We start from the raw sequence: 18,247 nt of genomic DNA, 5'->3' as shown, positions 1-18,247 counted from the left end.
ATCATACCTTAAAGACCTCATAGTAAAGGTTTCAAAAAGCAGAATGAAAGCTGGAGAATTCAGCTATCGGGCTAAAGAATTAGCTCCCAGTTTGGATTCAGGAGACGGAGACCCTGAACTGAACTGTCCACTTCTAAAATTTCCTTTGTAATAAAGCTTTTACTTATGGTTGGATGAGGTGACCCTGAAACATCCTTTTATGCTGCTATAGGTTCAGGCTGCACTTCCCATGATGCACTGAGCTCTTCTACTTGACTTCTTTTTATTCTTATATGTGCAACTGTTGCTCGCTTGTTGTTTGTAGTCTCTCTGTGTCCATCTTTACTCTCTTCCCTTTTGCTCCACCCTCCACCCAGTCACACTAAATGTAGCCCAACCCTAACAGCTGGAGGTCTCGTCCTGTTAAAAAGGAGTTCATTCTCCCCGTTGTCACCAAGTACTCCTTATAGGTGATTGTGTGATTGTTGCAGTTCTCTCTCTAATAATGATGTAACTTACAATAAAAAGCGCCTTTAGATGACTGTTGTTTTGAACAGACACTGTACAAAGATATAAACAACTTATAAAAACAACAACTAGCTAGAATGTAACTGAAGTTTCTCATGTTCATTGTCTCAGATGTTTAGCTTTTGATTTGACAAAACAAACTGTTTCATGTCTTAAGTTCTCTGAAGGATTTGTTTTATTTGATGGGCTGATGATGATGATGATGATGCTGTGGTAGCTGATGTCCTACGGAAACCTCACTTCTCCATATTTCAGCTTTTCATGCATTTATTTTTTTTGTTTGTTTTATTTTGTTGCACAAAAAAGTGTCAACATTTTCTAAATGGAGGTTTGGAGTTCCTGTTTCTCTGCCGCTGTTACTGTGCTCTGATCAACACTAAAGACGAACTTAGGAATATTAGTATTTATGTTTACACACAGTTATGATTAAATTTTTTTATGTGGTTATAATCATGCACATTTCTAACGTGCAGCAGCACAACAGCAAATTTTTAAAAACCACTGTATATATTAGTATTTAATTATGTGGTTTTGTTTGTTTTACATTATATTCAACTTTTTAATTTTGATTTTATCGTCTATGGCATGAAGTAGAAATTAGTAGTTTGATGTGTTTTTGAGACTGGGAGGTTTAAAGATGCACCTTCTACAGCAGCTGATAAACTGGCTGAGCATATGAACGATGAAGTGGGAAAAGAAAACGTTTAAGCTTTTTTCCTTCTTTTTTTTTTCTTTTTTTTCCTTTTTTTTTTTTTTACATCTTTTGTGAGATTGAAGTTTTACAAACTTTCTCAAAGCTTGAAACATGAAGACTGAGGCTGTAATCTGATACTCCTATCCATTTTTTTTCAATACTGCAACATTTTCTGGTTCAGTGTTTAAAATAGGAAACTTTATTTATCACGAGCCACATTTCCACCTTAATTTATCAGAACTCTTGCTTATATGTCTAAACTTTTCAAGTTTCCACCACGCTCTGGAAATACTTGGCAAATACAAGCCAGTCATTTATAAAATCATTGACTTACTATTAGCAGACCTACATTGTCGGGTTAATATTAAAAAAAAAATCAAAAACATAACAATATATAGATTAAAAAGTGAGCGTATAGTCGAACAATCAACAACACTCAGGACTGTAACCCCACCTTAAAAGATTAAGCCCTGCCCACTTCTGCTTCCACCTCGCCATACACGCGCCTGCAGAACACACTGTAGATGATTCTCAGTGGTTCGATGTAGCTGGCTGGAACCACTGACCATGTACTACCATGACTAATCCCTTATGCAATTACAGATTGTGCTCTTTATGTCTGTGAAGGTTCTCAGTCATCCAGGTCATCGTAGTCCTTTAATGTTTGTGCTCTTTAGTTGAGAAACGTCCATTTGTGTTGTGCAGAAACCTCAGCTTTGTTTTTAAGTTTTAAACGGTCTCCCTGAAACTACATTTTGTAGAATAACTGACAAGGTGTTTATCTCCCAGGAACATTACTGCATTAAAAATGTTGAAGCTCTAAGTCACAGCATATATCAAAGATAACAATATGAAGCAGGACTAAATGAACTCAGTAAATGAGGCATTCCTAAGCGGTGGGACGTTTTGTGGTGCTTTCTTGTAATCCAAAAATGATTTGTAATTTTCTTAACCTTTAATGTTTGACACAGCCTCTAGAGCCTCACTAGCGCCCTCTAAAGGCTTTTGTTTTTCTTGCTGTCCGATTGCATGAAAAGCAGAACAGATTACAGCCCCAGTTTTTTAAAAGCTGTGGGAAAAACTGGATCACGTCTGTTATGTTTTAAACACATGTTTATGTTCATTCAATTACTGTTACTGATGTTTCACAGTGGTTGGACTTTATTCTCTAGTTTTTAATTCACATTCCTGTATATTTTTTGTAGTTTGAGTCAGTATCATTCTGCACTGCAGTTTCAGATGGTTTACAGTCACCTTTTTGCAGTTTTCTATTCCTCTGGCTTTGCACACTCGCTGTGTGTGGTGGGCTGCGGTAGTTGGTGGGTATCTGAGGCAGTGGGGCTCAGGAGGATTTACCCACATCTAGTCCTGATCTGTTAAAGGAACAGTCCAACATTTTAGTTTGTCATCTCTGTGCACTTTGCCTCTGATTGGATGATTAAGTCTGGGGACTATGCGTACAGAGTCTCTTCACTTCATGTTTTTTTTTTTTTTTTCCCCATTTAATATTTATCTGAATTGATATTTCCCAAATATCTCACTCTTCACTGTTTAATTGCTAAATTTACAGTTAAGTGTAAAGGAGGTGTGACAAGGTTAAAACTTTACTGTTACTCAGGACATAAAGGTTCCCATGCTTGCTTCACACCCCTTCCAGTGAGCACACTGGAAAACACAAGGTGTCATTCGGCTTTAAAAAAAACAGTCAGATTTGGGACCTGTTATGCATTTACTTCTTTTCTGTCGTATACATACTATTACAGTGGTGGATGCTTACATTAAACAGAGTTTCAAGTAATTAAGTCAGTGTATGTACAAGTAATCCCTGAAGCCCAGGCTTTAGACTCCCCTAAACACCCCATTGTCCTACAGGGTTGTTTTTCCTATTGTTGGGACGTCAGACACAGCAGATCCCTAATTCAGTCATTTCGACAGCTGCACCAACCTGCTGATCATACCTTCAGGTTTTCAGAAAGTTGCCTCAAAGGAGCTAAAGCAGCTGGGGGAAATATGGCCTTTTATATTTAAAGGTCTGTAATCATTCCCAAAGATTCAACATAACGTTCATGCTTTCCTGCCAAATTATAATTAGTAATTTGATACTAATTATAAGAAAATAATTTGTTTTGTTTTTATACAGTAACTTTAGCATAACTGAAGTCATGCAAAATTTTACCATAATACTGTGAAAACTCTGAATTACAGGCCTCTAAAGCATACAGGGTTGGTGCTTTTTAAATTGCCTTATTTGTCCTTCATCACTTCAGGAGTACAGCAGATGGACACATGAAATTTTCAGGACTGAAACACATTCTTGAACTTTGTTAAAAACTGCAACCAAATTTTAAATCGGTTTTAAACCAACTCGAAGTGTCACAGTTTTTTTCTGAGGATGAGGAATTGTTTTAATTTTAATTAATTTTTCATCTGAAATTTCATGCAGCCAGCTGCTGAACCTGAGAGTCATCTGTAAAGTCTGCTTAGAAGGTCTGTGAGGAAAAAAATCATAGTATGAAGGCGCAGTGAATGAATCATGTCTTCATTGTGAAATGCCAAAGTTATTGTATATAAACTAAGCTGATTCTGGCATTTTTAATGTGGAATTACCAGATTAAATACTCAAATTTTTTTTTTTTTTTTTTTTAGGTCATTTTGAATTTCAGACTTTTAAAAGTACAAACAAAAATCAATTTCCTTTAACAAAAATTTCCTGGGAAAATATGAACAGGCTGCAGGCCTTTAGGACCGTTATACCTGGAGCAGGTTGCAGGGAAATGTTTCAGCTTCCATTGCCTCAAAATATTGCTCGTTGCCAAACAATCAGTGTTCTCTTGGCAGGGCCGGCTGTGTTAAAGATTGTCTTTGAAATGAAGTTGTTTTCTTTGTAGGCACTCCCTCAGGACAAGAAACGGGAGACAAACTGAACTTTTGTGCTTCTAATGAACTCTTTAGAAGCACGGTTACTGTTGCTGCATCGACTTGGATGTTTCCTCTCAATGCAAAGAAAGAAAAACAATAAAAAGAGACGCAGTATCAGTGAATGTGGAAGTGTCTGACCTGAGTTTAGATTTTTTTTTTTTATTAACCAATGTGTACAGAGACGGACGTCTTCTGTCCTGCTATTTAAATTGTTGTGAAGGCTGAAGACGAACTGAAATAAACTTTATTTCTGGACTTCCAGGTGGTGTCGGGTCTAATTGTTCACAATGGTGGGATGAATAATGTTCCTCTTTTTTGATCCCCGTTATCAGAGCAATATTTCATAAATATTACCTTCCCTGTATCATAGTGACACCTGAACTCTTATGTAGATATTAACTTACTGCTTCATTTAACAGTCATTAACTGGCTTTTTCATGTTTTATCAAATGACTAAAGAAAAGGGATACGTTTATGCCAGAAACCTTTTTCAATTCCTTAAGTCGTTTCTCTTAAACTGTAGATCTACTTAAAACTAAAATCACTTCCTGTCTTTCATATCACTGATTCTGTTTTCTAATAAGTGTAGAACCCCAGTTCCACATAGCTGGGGTGCTGCGTAATAGATGTGCAAATCTTGTAAACTAAACTTTATTCACAATAGAACACAGAAAACATATCAGATGTTCAAACTGAGACATTTTACTGTTTCATGAAAAATATTAGCTCATTTTGGATTTGATGGCAGCAGCACATCTTTAAAAAGTTGAAATAGGGCAACAAATGCCTGGAAAAGTAAGTGGTGCTAAAACAAAACAGCTGAAGGAATGTTTTATTTCTGCTTAGGTTAATTGGCAACAGGTTAGTAAGGTGATTGGGAATAAAAAGAGCGTCTTAGACAGGAAGAGTTTCACCAATCTGGAATTCACCGTGTGCAAGGGACAGGACCAAAACTATATCGGAGGCGCTGCATTAAAAATGAGCGTGGTTCTGTCATGAAATCGCACCATGGGCTCAGGAAAGCTTCTAGAAATGATTGTCTGTGGACACAGTTTGCTGTGCCCTTCAGTGCAAATGTGAAAACGCTGCTTCTACTCTGGGCCAAAGCTCATTTAAAATGGAGTGAGAACAACCAGCAAACTGTTCTGTGGTCAGGTGGATTGAAATCTGAAATTGTTTTTGGAAAACACGGTTGCCGTATCCTCAAGACAAAAAGGAGAAAGACCATCTTGGCTTGTTCTCAACACTCTCAGTTCAAACGCCTGTATCTCTGATGGTATGGAGGTACATTAGTGCCTATAGAGTTAGCTGTTTGCACATCCGAAAGGCAATAATGAAAGGTATACACAGGTTTTAGAGGAATATTTGCTCCAGACATTTACTGGCTGTTGTTAAAGTGTTGAGGTCAGAAAGCCCTGGTAAACATGAATTTTGTGATGTGGTACTTCCATCAAATCAAACTTACTTTTTTGTCTCAAATCTGTTTGTTTTTTCTCAGTTTAAGTATTTGATATGTTTACTTCAGAGCTTTGCTGAGAAGTCCTGACTTTAAGATTCTGGAGAATAAACTTTGTTCAGCCTTATTTTGATGGTCTCTGTTAATCTGACAAATAAAACTTCCCAAGTTTTGCAGCCTTCTTCTTCTTCTTCTTCTCGAACAATAAATGAAGCCGTCACTGAGCCGTCCTCCAGCACCGTCAGAGGTCCTCTGCAGGTCCCAGGACCCCACTTTTGACCACGGCTGACCAAGATGGATGTCATGTGTGAATTGTGCTCACTGGTAATTTAATGGACAATACATAACAAAGCGTATATTTATTTCTGCGCGCTTCAGCAGCATCAAAAACAGTCACTTAACAGGGCAGGATTTATGGTGTTTGGGTAGCAAATTGGTCTTTGATGGTTCCCACGCAGGGTCAGCCGCTTCCCCACGGAGCCTAATGGTGTTTGCTCTAATAGCGTCCCTCAATCATCGCAGTGAATATGAAACATGAGCTCACCGGCTGACAATTAGCAAAACAACAAGGAGAGATGAGAGGGTGTGATATGTGAGGAATGCAGGATTTATTGGGATTTTTTTTCCCAAACACTCCTCGCCTGTTCATGCAACAAAAAATGAAAGCTATTTGTTTTCCTTTTCCCCCCCCACCCTCTACTCTTTCTCTTCACTCCTTTTCTTCGAGGGGTTGGAGTGGGGTGGGGGGATGAAGTTAAACTGATAAATTAGACCTCATTTATTGGACAACAGTTTGAGTCAATACCCAGGGGCCTCCACTGTGCAGTGTGGACGAGGTTCCAGAACCACTAATTGGATCACTCCGTGTGGATGGAAGGGGAGGGGCTGGGGGTGTTTGGGTGAGAGGGGGGGTTTAAGGGGTGGGCGGGACAGGCGGTGCATTTGGCCAACACTGACGCCTTCACACACACACACACGCACACACACAGAGTAGCAGTTGTCTTGCGGTGGACGTCCACGGCACACGCCACGAAAACAGACGAGACAAGCGCTTGATTTGACAGCCGGGGCGGAGGGCCGGAGAGGGTGGGGGGCTGCAGGAGTCATGTATAGATTTTTGTGTCTGTTGTTTTGGCTTATTTGTGTGCTTCTTTTACTCAGTCAATCAAATTTAATTGACACCGCTGGGCTATGGTCGGGGGCCCCGTGGCATGCTGGGATGACAGGCCTTTAATGCCAAAGAGAAGAGAGGAGGTTCTTCTGCCTGTGAAGGATGGAGGGAATGCGAGGGGGTGAGGGTGAGGAAGACGAGGGCAGAGGGTGACAATTCCTCAGCCCATCAACAGCATTAATTGATGTAACGACAGCGATGATGGATTCTAATAAATACAACCTTTAAGAAAAAAGGTAATTAGATGGCGTCCTGTGCAAAGCGCCAAGCGCTGATTCCAGACTGGCTGATAAACACCATTCGTCTTCCACAGCGGCCTTCAGACGGACACGAGGCATCATTTACATGCAGATCAAACGCAGCATTTGCATTTTAGCTTAAATGAGAACACAACAGAGCATCATGTCGCTTTGTAGCCTTACCAACAGCCAAACTTGGCCTTAACAAATGTGAAACTGTTGGTATCAAAAAGTGCAGATTTGATATTTCTCATGTTAGATTACAAGAGTTCTGCATAAGCCTGAAAGCGACCAAGACAGGACCCAGTTAACCCAAAAGGTGCTGGGCAGGAGATCTGCTGTCATGTTTTTTATATTGCATTATAGCTATGACTAATGTTGCTGTTAGCCTTAGTTTTTCCGTCGCTTCGTGTTATATAATATAATAATAAGGTCCATCTGTATGGCACATTTCAAAACCTGCATTACAAAGTGCTTCACAGAAACTATGACTAAAAGAGGAAATTGTAAATCAGACAATAACGACGTGAGCTTCTTTTGGCAGGTCATTCCACAACTGAGGAGTCCTAAACACTCGATCATCTTTTGTCCTTAAGTGTGATGTGAGACCAGTTAACAGGTTTCTGCCTGAGGATCTGAGGCTGTGAATTGGTTGGTGCAGGAGAAGCAGTTCTAATATATATCCTGAGACAAGACTATTAAAAGGCTTTAAGAGTCATAAGTGAAATCTTAAAATCGATTATGACCGGCCAGTGTAAAGGCATTAAAACTGGTGTAATAAGCCTTGCTGCAGCATTTTGTACGATCTGAAGTCGATGTAATGTGTTCTGATTTATAGCCATTAGAGTAAGGGGACACGAAAGCATAAATGATGGCCTGAGTGTCATTAAAACTTAATTTTGAAAGGATTCTTACAATATTCCTGAGGTGGTAGAAGCACAGCTGGGTGAGATGAGATTAGGATCCAAAATCACCACCAGGGTTTCTGACAGCTGATTTTACATGTGTGGATAAAAGGCAGAGAGAAGATTTATTGATTCTTGGGTTCTTCTTGTGTTTTCCTTTTTTCACTGTGCTGTCTGTCTCGTTAGGCTTGGGCCCTCTTTCAGTTTACTTCCTGTTTTACTTTGAAGGCTAGACCCTTTTGTGCCTTTCTGTGGTTTGATTTGATTTCCCCCCCTTTGTTCTTTTCCCACCCTCTGTTATACCTGATTTAGTTCACCTGTTCATACCTGTTACCCTCCTCGTGCATATTTAGTCACTGTGCATGCACTCAATTCTTTTTTTAATGCAGTGTTTTCTGATGCTGGTTCTTTTTGCTTGGATTTGTCATATTTTCCCATTTTTGAGTTTTTTTTCCCCTCTGCCTTCATTGTGTGGTATTTATTTTAAGTTAGTTTTTCACACTCCCAGGAATTCTGAGCTACTTTTCTGTTTTCTTTTCTTTTCTGTCTCATGACCACAACAAAGTTCTTCATATGTGTATATTTAACTCATGTTTGTTGCCTTTTCTTCAAAGGTTTTCCATCAATATATGGAGCTCAAGTGTTCCCTGGTGTTCTCAGGGTCCTTTTTTCCCCCTTGTCTTTATCCGCGTGTCCTTATAAGGCTTTTTAGAGGCTGGTTGACACTTCACCCCTGTCAGGACTATAGCCTTCCATTCACCATCCAACCTCAAACAACTCAAATGCCTTTTCATCAACTGGCAACTTTAGGAGTTGAAAGATTAAGCCAGCATGGACGTGCCAAACACTAGAGTTCCAATAATAGCCTCAAAAGGGAGTTAATCTTCACAGCATTAGCACAGCATTACAAAGCGTGCTTAGCTCCTGGTACAACAATCTGACACAGACAGAATTTGTGCTCTTGCTGCCTTTTCAAGCATTTTAATCACATTATGCTGACATAAAATATGCCTTTTCAGGCAGTAAAAAGCTTTAAAAAGCTTATGATTTACTTTTAATGAGGTAAATGCTACTATTTTATTTATTTTTCTTCACTGATTACTTGAAATGTGGCTAATGCACTTGTTTATGGTAGCAGTTTGCTAAGTAAGCTTGTTAGCATTAGCTGATTAACTCTCATCCACATATGGTTGCACAAAATCCAACATGGAAGCGTCCAAAATGCCAAACCAATGGCTCACAATGCTAGTCTATCTTGTATATGCACTCTGTGCTTTCCATCCATGTGTTTTGTATTAAGTGTGATCTTACACTGTTATGACGCCCATTAGAGTTGCTTCAGGCTTTTATCTAAAAGTGGAACGAGCAACCAAATGAATCTTTGCATGTAGGGCAGAAAAACATGTTTCAGTCTTAATGCATCACACTGAAACACATGAAATGCACAGACAGATGAATGACCGGACCCAAACCAGAGATGAGCCTGAAGCTTGGTGTGACAGGAAGTGGTTCAACAACAGGTGCATTTAGTTCAGGTCAAACTTTCGTTGTTCTAGGTGTGCACGGACACAGACAGAGCCTTTACTTAGATTTTGCCTTTTAATAACACGTTGTTTCATCTGAGCAGTGTTATTAGAATATGATAATATTGATGGCATACACAAGGTCTGGTGTGTGGTGGATCAGTCAGCTTGGTACAAGCTGCTGCAACCAGAAACAAATCTGTGTACCTAATGTAAAAATTAAAAAAGATTAAATTCACTTTTAAAAAATGTAAATAGTGACCTGCTTAGTTTTATTGCGTTTCACTCATTTATGTTCCTCAAATCATTTTACTGTCACCTTTATGTCTTTGGACATGTGATCTACAGTGTGATAGTTCAGCCTGTTAGTGGAGTTCAGGGTTTATATTGTGAGCGCAGCATTTATGATTCAGCTTTGATATTGGCAGATGCAAAAAAAACATCATCATTCAGAGAGATAACGGGACTCCCAGCTGAGAGCTGCCATATGTTATAGTTAAATTACAACAAGGCTTTAAACTGAGGAAGCTACAAGAGCTCAAAGAAAGAAAAGACAGAAGTCTTCATCACAAAATGACAGGAGAAAATGATTCTTGCAGGTCTATCAGTATTTTCTTTCCTCGTTGTTTGCATTTTTATGTGCTTTTTATTAATCATGGGATCTATTACATTTTTTAAATGCAATTTAATATAAAAATTAAACAATCTGAGTTTAAAAGGTTAATGAAACCAAAACAGGTGGTTTTAGACCTTTTTCTGTTCCTTTATTTAAGTCTTGAGCTTTCTTAAAAATGATTTTAGAAGGAAAACTTCTAATTGTAGTTATCACTGCTGATGTTCATGGATATCAGCCTTTTTGACTGATATCAACACATAAATAATGTTTACTGGTGTCAGTAGCTAATGTTTAAGGATGAATGTGATGAAGTGCTGAAAGCCTCTGAACCAGTTCAGATATTTTTCCGGGCAAGTTATTATTTAAATTTTAATTTCAATTTCAATTTTTAACTCCAACACATCTTTGATTGTATTTCATTTATATATTTTTTTCTTCTGTATATTACTCATTGTTTTTTAATCTTATATTTTATCTGGAAAACGAGTGAACCGAGGCTCGGGTCAGCTGACATGCAGTCCCCCTGCACGGCCAGCTGGGGGCAGCATTGCAGAGTTTAAGCCGCTGCAGAAGCAAACTGACCCTCAGCAGCAGTTTCGCTCTTCAGCAGCCGTTTGGCATTTACCTCCTCTCTCACGCAGTCGATTTTGTTGATTCTGAGCATGAAAACAGCAGCGGCACCTTGTTAAAGTGTTTGTTCGGCCTGCAGACTGTTTGTCCCCGGAGAACCGGCTCGCTGGGAGCAAGTATCCCGAATAACCTGCAGTAAACCGGTGTCTTATTTTAATCTTTTTTTGCCTCTATAATTGACAGTGGGCTCAGTTTCCTTCCCTGTGCACAAACAGTTTGTGACCCCGGAGACGACGAGGCGATCGTTGATGATGTTCTGTAAAATGTCAGAAACACGCGAGTGTTACACCCAAAGAGATGATTGATTTCCCCCCCACCTCCCAATTTCTAAAATGTTGTGGAAGCGGGAAGCTTTCAGCTGAGAGGTTCTTTAATAAACAGCTGCGTTTCCCTCCGCACACAGACGTGAAATAGCCACAGAGGGAACATCTCGTTAACATTTATCTGTTTTAACACGAGAGAGCATCCGAGTATTTCTGTTCTCTGAAGACAGAATCTCAAATGTCACATCAGCATCGCGTGCACGCGCACAGACACACACGAGAACTGTGTGATAAAAATCTCAGAGCTTTAAAATTGTATGTGCACTACTAAACATACACGTTTCCCCTGATGTTTCTAGAATAAAACGCGATGGAAACTCCAAATATGAACCTCCATACTAATTTTTCATTATTAAGATTAGGATAATGAATTTACATGATCCAAGCATTTACAACAGTCAGTTGAGTCTCTAAGTATTTGGACATGACCCTGTTTTTTTTTTTTTTTGTTTGTTTTTTTAAATGATTTATTTATTTATTAATTTATTTATTACTAGCTTTACTGCAGGACCTTCAGCAGCTGGTTGATTTGATGTGTGCTTTCAGTTTTGTCTTCAGTCACTGAAACTTAAGCTCTACTGTGAAATCTCTTGCCATTTATTTGCCTTGGGAATATCTTGGCTTGCTTTTATAGTATGATTTGCCTCATTAGCTAATGGCACTTTGAACCTCCATTCATTCGATTTTTCCAGCATTTGACTGCATGAATCCTAGTAGAGCGTATAATTAACATAAACAGAAGAGTTATGGCTGTCCTATTGTTTCATTTCACACAACTGCTGTTTCCTATCACGATGACGTCTGCAGTGCATGGGGCGAAGGCATTGCTGACTGGACTGTGCAGGAGCCAGGCTGGGACTGGCATTTCAGGACTACAGCATATAAATGATTGGCTTCAATGAGACAAGAAGGGTCCAATCTATGGAGGTTTATTTGTAGCTCTTTATCCAACCAGCCACACCACTGATTGTTTTAAACTTTGCTTTGATCTGGGTCTAGAAAGAGTAAGTGGAGGCGAGCTGCCATTTGTTTTCTGTTACTCCTAGGAGGTAAGCGCTTGTATGATGCTTTATTAATGTTGGGTCAGCTGGCTGGAATTGATAGTTCCTTTGTTTTCTAGAGATCTTGACAGAAAAGAGTCAACTGTTCTTCTTTAGGTTCTTGATGAAGTTTCACCTCTCAGACAGTCATTGCTCTCATCTGAGATGCTTCTTTGGTTCTAAAAACAGAATGTGGAGAGTTCCAGATGTTTAACCCCTAGTGGGGGTTTGTCTCCTTGGACATTCATGGGTGTCATTGACCCACAACTGATCCAGTCATAATAGTAGTAGCAGGGTATGTGTGTGTGTGTACATGTTTAGACGTCTTTGCAAGGAAAGAAAATTGGGATGCTACTATACTTGTGGGGACCAACAGCCACTTAAAAAATGCCTGTCCCTACGAGTTTGAAGGCATTTTTGAGGTTCAAAATGTGGTTTTAGTGTCAGGGTTACAATTAGGTTATGGTTAGGTTTAGGCTGAGGGTTAGGATTAGGCATTCATGTTTGATGGTTAGGGTTAGGGTAAGCGGCTAGGGAAAGCATTGTCAGTGAGGTGTCCTCACTAAGATATGAAAACGAATGTCTGTGTCATTTATCTATTTTACTTTATGTGGCATGTTGTGAGAGTAAAACATGAACTTGAAGAGCCTGCTGTTCATTCATGTGATTCGAATCATGTGACTAAACCTTTCATCATCCCAACGCTGCAACAAAAATCATGATGTCGTTCTATCAAGACTTAAATCAGTTGTTTCAAAAAGTAACATAAAATAATGTTGGTTAGCTGCACTGGAGTCAACAACAATTTCCCCAAAACAAGTTCACCTCTTTTAAGAAAATAACACTCTAAGGGCTCAATTATAGAAAAGCTTGACTTGATACAAATGATTTTTTTTGTTTTTGCTGTAAAATGGATCCAAAAAAAAAACCCAACCCTCCAGCAGCTGGTTTTTAGTAGTGTGTTTTATGGCTCAGTTTTCCTTTAAATACTTGCCGTGGATCACAGCGTGGACTCTCACACTGTAAAAAATTCAGTCCGAGAGGATTCAGTCTGTCATGTACTCAGACCCAAACCTCTGATCGCTCATTCTCACTCACTCCGTTATCTCTTCCTGAATGAAATAATAGTCAAATAAAACTCTCTCATTTTGCTGAGGGGTCCTCCGGGAGCCTCTTAGGGACCCTCGAGAGTCCTCAGACCACAGTTTGGGAGCAGTCGGTCGGGTCCGAGTTTACAGGCTGCGGTAATGATGCTTGTTTGTCCAGTGGTCTGTAAATCACACCAAAATTAGAGTTGTCACAGGATTCACTGGAGACACAGCAGACCATCACTAATACCTCTGCACCGTGGAGACACTCGCGCGATCTATAACACCGAAACAAAAACACGCACACTCTAAAACCAGCCTGCAGAGGAGATAAAAGTAGTTTTAAACTGATACAGACCATCTTTAATAGGAGCCTCTGGAGTTACGACTATGAACTGCAGACCCACAAAGGGACCATTTAAAATAGTGATACTAGTGATAATAGTAATTTCTTAATTTATTACTGTTTATTTATGTTTGTGATCAGTGTTGGACAAGTTACTTTGAAAAAGTAATTAGTTATAGTTACTTCTTCAAAAAAGTAATTAACGGAGTTAAAATATTGCAAAATTATACGTGGGGCAAATTATTGACAGCTGCCCAATTCACAAAGATTGTTGTTACATTAACTTTATGCTGACCCAATGTTGATGATGGTGTGATGAAAAGCAAAAAGATCTCAAATGAATTCTTCCTTATTTATTTATTTATACCTACAGATCAGTGTGATTCAGAGTTGTAGGCAGTTGTATTTTTCATCCTGTGGCAGAATAACATTACAGACACTGAGAAGACTAACTTGATTTTTAAGGCTTTGTAGTCAAACTCGTTTCTGTAACCCAAACTTCAGTGTTTAAAAATTCACCCAGTTAAATCCAGTGTATTAGCAGTCAAAACACTACAGATTACTCAGCTACATGCTAAACATTGCCAAAAAAATCCAGACAAGTAATTAAACACTGAATATATCATAACACTATAATAACATAACTAATATTTGGAACGACGCTGATGAGAGTCACAGCTGACTGTCGTCTCTGTCACTTTGCTGGACAGAAGGGGCAGGAGTTGTTCTTGCTGGACTGCAGCCACACCTGGATACAGTCTTTGTGGATGGTGTGAGAGCAGCTCAGTGGGTGGCGGCTTTCTGGGTCCACATGGTTCTGGCACATCAGGCAGAGTTTACGGGGCCCGGCAGCGTGTCCACTTGGTGCTGCTCTCTGAATGGGATTCATTGGCCTCTGGATGGGGCCTGGGGGAGTGGGCCGGCTAATGGGCCCCAGGGCTGACCTCTCGTTTTGGGCCAGCCTGAAGCCAACCTGCTCGATGACTTCCTCCATGGACATGCCGGCCAAGGTACCACGAGAGCTTTTCACCTGCTGGAGCAGAGACGTCAGCTGAGCCCTGTTGCATTGTGGGAACCTCGCACCGAGCTTCTCCAGGACTTTGTCCAGTTTGCCTGCCGGTGCAGAGGAAGCTGCAGTAGTAGCTACAGCGTGGGGTGGTGGGGAAGGAGCTACAGGGTGGGTGGCCTGAAAGGTGGGAGAGGGGGACAGACTAGGAGGAGGAGTCACCCTCACTGGGCCTCTGATGTGAGGCAGAAGCTGAGGAGGAGGCTGGAACTGAGGTGGAGGCTGATCCTGCAATGATGGGGAGGGTTGGAAGTATTGCGGGGGTGGTGGATGGTGGTAAGGGGCACGGTACTGGGGATGGTGCGGGTGAGGGTGATGGTGCTGCTGCTGCTGTTGGTAATACTGTGGGTGCCTCTGCTGTTGGAGGGGTCGATGAGCTGGGTTTGAAAGAGGCGGGGCCATGATGTGTGGCTGAACCAGTGACTGCATCACCTGATCGAATCGCAGCTCAGCCTGTTCGAGAAAACGCGTAGTTACTAACAGAGCTGATGACAAGCAGTCGTCTATGAAGGAGCATATGTAGCATTTATCAGTATCTTTCACAAAGGAATAGAGAAATCTGATAACATAGATGGGAGAGTGGGATGGACATGAAAACACAAGGTGAAAATAAGTCTAAACCCTTTCTATCATGATGAAACAGAAATAAAAGATTTAAAAAGGTCAACAAATATGGGAACTAATACAAAGTAAAGTAAAGTAAATAAAGAGGGAAATTAGAGCCTCAAGTTGATACAATGTGGTACATTTAGTAGTATATTTATTTCACTGAATTCGCTTGAGTCTCTCACCATGGGAACCTGCGGTAAAGAAGGCACATTGATCCTAGGGAGGGACTCTAACTCTCGCCCCTGGTGAAGCTGCTGCAGAACCTCCTGGAAGCGACTTTGGAGCTCAGCCTGGTTCCTCTTGACCAACGCTTCTTTCTTCTCCCACTTCTGTCTCTCATGAGAATACTGCTGTGGGAACTCCACCCTGAGTGCATTCAGGTATTGCCCCACCTAGGACATAATCAGTCTCATGATTATCATTACTTATATAAATAAGGTGCCTGACAGATTATGATCTGTTTATCTAGAACTGGGGTCTAAACCTCTTTCAGCCAGGCCTCAATGCGAGCCATGGCTACGTCTCTCTGCTTCTCCACAGCTGCAATCTCGTCCTGCAAGGCCCGAAGCTGAGCTTCCTGTGCTTCCTTCCTCACTCGCTCCATCTCCTGCCTCAGCTCCTCCAGCTCTTCCTGCCACCTCCGTTGTTCCTCGCTTTGCTCCTCTGTAAGCGCTGTCAGCTTTTTTTCACCCTCCTCCAGCTCTTTGGCCAGCCTGATTGCCAGAGGAAGGTGAACAGAGAAGAGCAGAGTTAGCAAGCAGAAAATTATTTTGTAACAAATTCCTCTTTTTAAAATTTAAATATATTCTAGTTTCTTTAATTTTCTGTCAAAAGGAATTAAGGCATTATCTTAGGTTTTATAAAAGTGTGACTTTAGCTGCGATTTTAGAACCTCATTTTAGCCTACCGATATTGCCATATCACCGATATATCACTGTAATCATATGTTGTCCTCTCAACTTTGAGGTCGAGGTCACTCCAACTCGTCCAACATTTTAAGTAGATGCACCTATGGTATCAATTTTAAGCTTGTATGTTACCTTGTTCTCGAGGCAAACTTAGGTGTTCAGGTCTAACATCATCTTAACTATAGGCATCTTTAATGTACAGTCTATGATCACAATGCAGCGATACAAAGTGAACAGAATTTGTTTTGTTGGGAATATGGTGGGAATATGGTTTAAGTCTTACCTGTTCTTCTCCTCCTCTGCTCTGTTTTTCTCAGTGGTCATCTCTGCTTTCTTGGCTAAGAAGTTCTTCCTGGTGGCCTTGGAGTTGTTCAGCTGCAGTTTCACTCGCAGAGACTCCAGTTTGTCCAGTAGACCCTTAACACACACACACACACACACACACACACAGAGTGGTCAATCCCACAAGAGATTCAGAACCATAAACACATGCATGCATTGCATAGCTGTGTGTGTGTGTGGTGTCTCACCTGGTGTTGCCGAGTGGCCTCCTCCTTTCTTTTCTGCAGCTGTTGTTTGTACTTCTCGTGTTCCACCTCTTCCTGATCCTGTTTTTTCAATAGTTTGTTGTACTGTTCCATCAGGGTGGACGTGTACTGAAACACGGCCGCCACGTGACTCTCCCAGTCGGGCTCTGTGCTGACACTGGACTCTGCTGTCATGCTGTCTGTCTGCACAGCCTGAGCTCTGTGTTTCAGATCTACAAAAGACAACAAGGAAACAACTTATTAGGTACAGAAATAGTTATGGTAACAGTGAGACTTTAAGGAGTTTAAAAAGGCAGTTTATGGTTTCTAAAATCTATTGCATTTTTGTAAATTGCCAAACTGCCACGCCACACTTAACAGACCTGGTACAGCAACTAAACAGCCTGTGAAATACAGTTTCTGTTTAATAAAATGTTTTGTCTACAAGTAAAAACACAGTGAATTTACAGCTTAAAACTAGATTTCACATTCATAAATCACCATTTCCAGCTACAAAAACTCTTTAACGGCGAGTTCACTGCATTTTCTCTTATCTGGACCACATTATTTGAGTCTATCAAAGACCACTATGTGCAGACTTCTCAAATTCCCCTTTCATCTAGAAAACACGACACCAGATGTTGTTAAGCTCCACCGGGTATTCTTCACTGTTCAGCTGTCATTGTAAAATTCCGGCGCTTTACCTGTCACTCCCATTTTGGCGAAATCCAGTTCAAGGCCAAGGTCCAAGTCCGGGTCTCCATCCTGAATTACATGATGGTCTTCCGCTTTATCGTCTGAACCCTCAATAGCCGTTTCCGCGCTAGCATCCATGCTAAAAGAAGTACAAAAACGAAACTTAGTCTTTTGGATTCGCTTTTCTAACTTGACACAAACGTTACGTGTTCTGTAAACACCGAGCGAACTTACAACAACGTAGTGAGCTCCACAAAGGCTCTTTAAAATAAAACTTCGGCGATATCAGCTGCCGTTAAGATCCTGTTTACACCTGCCGCCAGCTACGAATGTGTGCACCCCTAAATGTAATCCGGCTGAAACACTTCAACTGTCCAGGGGTTCCAAAACAAAGATCTTCTATGTAGGTAGATAATTAAGTAGAAATATTTATTTATTTATTTATTTATTTGCACAGGGACATATAGAAAAACTACAACTACATAGATACGACAGGAGTGGCAGAATTGAAATGTAAAGCTGGTGACTTTGTAAGGAATAAATTCATAATAATTAGAACTGTTATTTGCTACATTGTTATTTTTAAAATATAAGAAAATACAATATTGTTTAAGTAACAAAAATACATTTAAAAAAAGGAATAAATCACTAGATGGATGTTTATTGGATATTGGATGTTTTTTTTAAAGAATAAAGTCGCAAATTATTTCTTTATTTTTCCCCTGACTAGTTGATGTAATTAAGTATTTATCTGTACACTCTAAAATTTTGATTTTCATATATTTAGCAGTACCTCTGCGCACATACAATGGTTATAATAGTGCATAATTATTTTATATAAAACCATTTATAAAAGCAGTTCATTTCTTTTTAATTGCATTTTTCTAAATGATCTTTAAAGAAAAAAATACCATAAATTACTAAATCACATCTGTAGTTTTCTACTGTTAGCTTATATATTTCAGTTTAATTCGGTTTTTCTTT

General features: G+C 40.0%; 1 protein-coding gene across 1 annotated transcript; it reads right to left on the bottom strand.

Moving 5' to 3' along the window:
* Positions 1-13,797: 13,797 nt before the first annotated feature.
* Positions 13,798-17,630, bottom strand: rnf214 (ring finger protein 214). Its single transcript, XM_040050616.1, has 7 exons — positions 17,498-17,630; positions 17,272-17,402; positions 16,571-16,800; positions 16,324-16,457; positions 15,617-15,845; positions 15,315-15,524; positions 13,798-14,976 (listed from the first exon to the last, which is right to left on the bottom strand). Exons 2-7 carry the CDS (start codon positions 17,399-17,401, stop codon positions 14,152-14,154), a joined length of 1,758 nt encoding a protein of 585 aa, XP_039906550.1. The 5' UTR covers position 17,402; positions 17,498-17,630; the 3' UTR covers positions 13,798-14,151.
* Positions 17,631-18,247: the final 617 nt, after the last annotated feature.

Source organism: Simochromis diagramma, unplaced genomic scaffold, assembly GCF_900408965.1.
Source record: "Simochromis diagramma unplaced genomic scaffold, fSimDia1.1 OVJJ01000131.1, whole genome shotgun sequence".
Taxonomy (NCBI): domain Eukaryota; kingdom Metazoa; phylum Chordata; class Actinopteri; order Cichliformes; family Cichlidae; genus Simochromis; species Simochromis diagramma.
The sequence above is the reverse complement of the archived record's forward strand: the minus strand, read 5'-3'. Positions and strand labels throughout refer to the sequence as shown.

Excerpts from the sequence above, each read along its gene's own strand:
- rnf214 (XM_040050616.1), bottom strand. The coding sequence starts at position 17,401 with ATGGATGCTAGCGCGGAAACGGCTATTGAGGGTTCAGACGATAAAGCG. Across the intron at positions 15,846-16,323 it reads GCAGAGGAGGAGAAGAACAG|GCTGGCCAAAGAGCTGGAGG; the intron begins GTAAGACTTAAA and ends TCTGGCAATCAG. Across the intron at positions 14,977-15,314 it reads CTTTACCGCAGGTTCCCATG|GCTGAGCTGCGATTCGATCA; the intron begins GTGAGAGACTCA and ends TTTCTCGAACAG.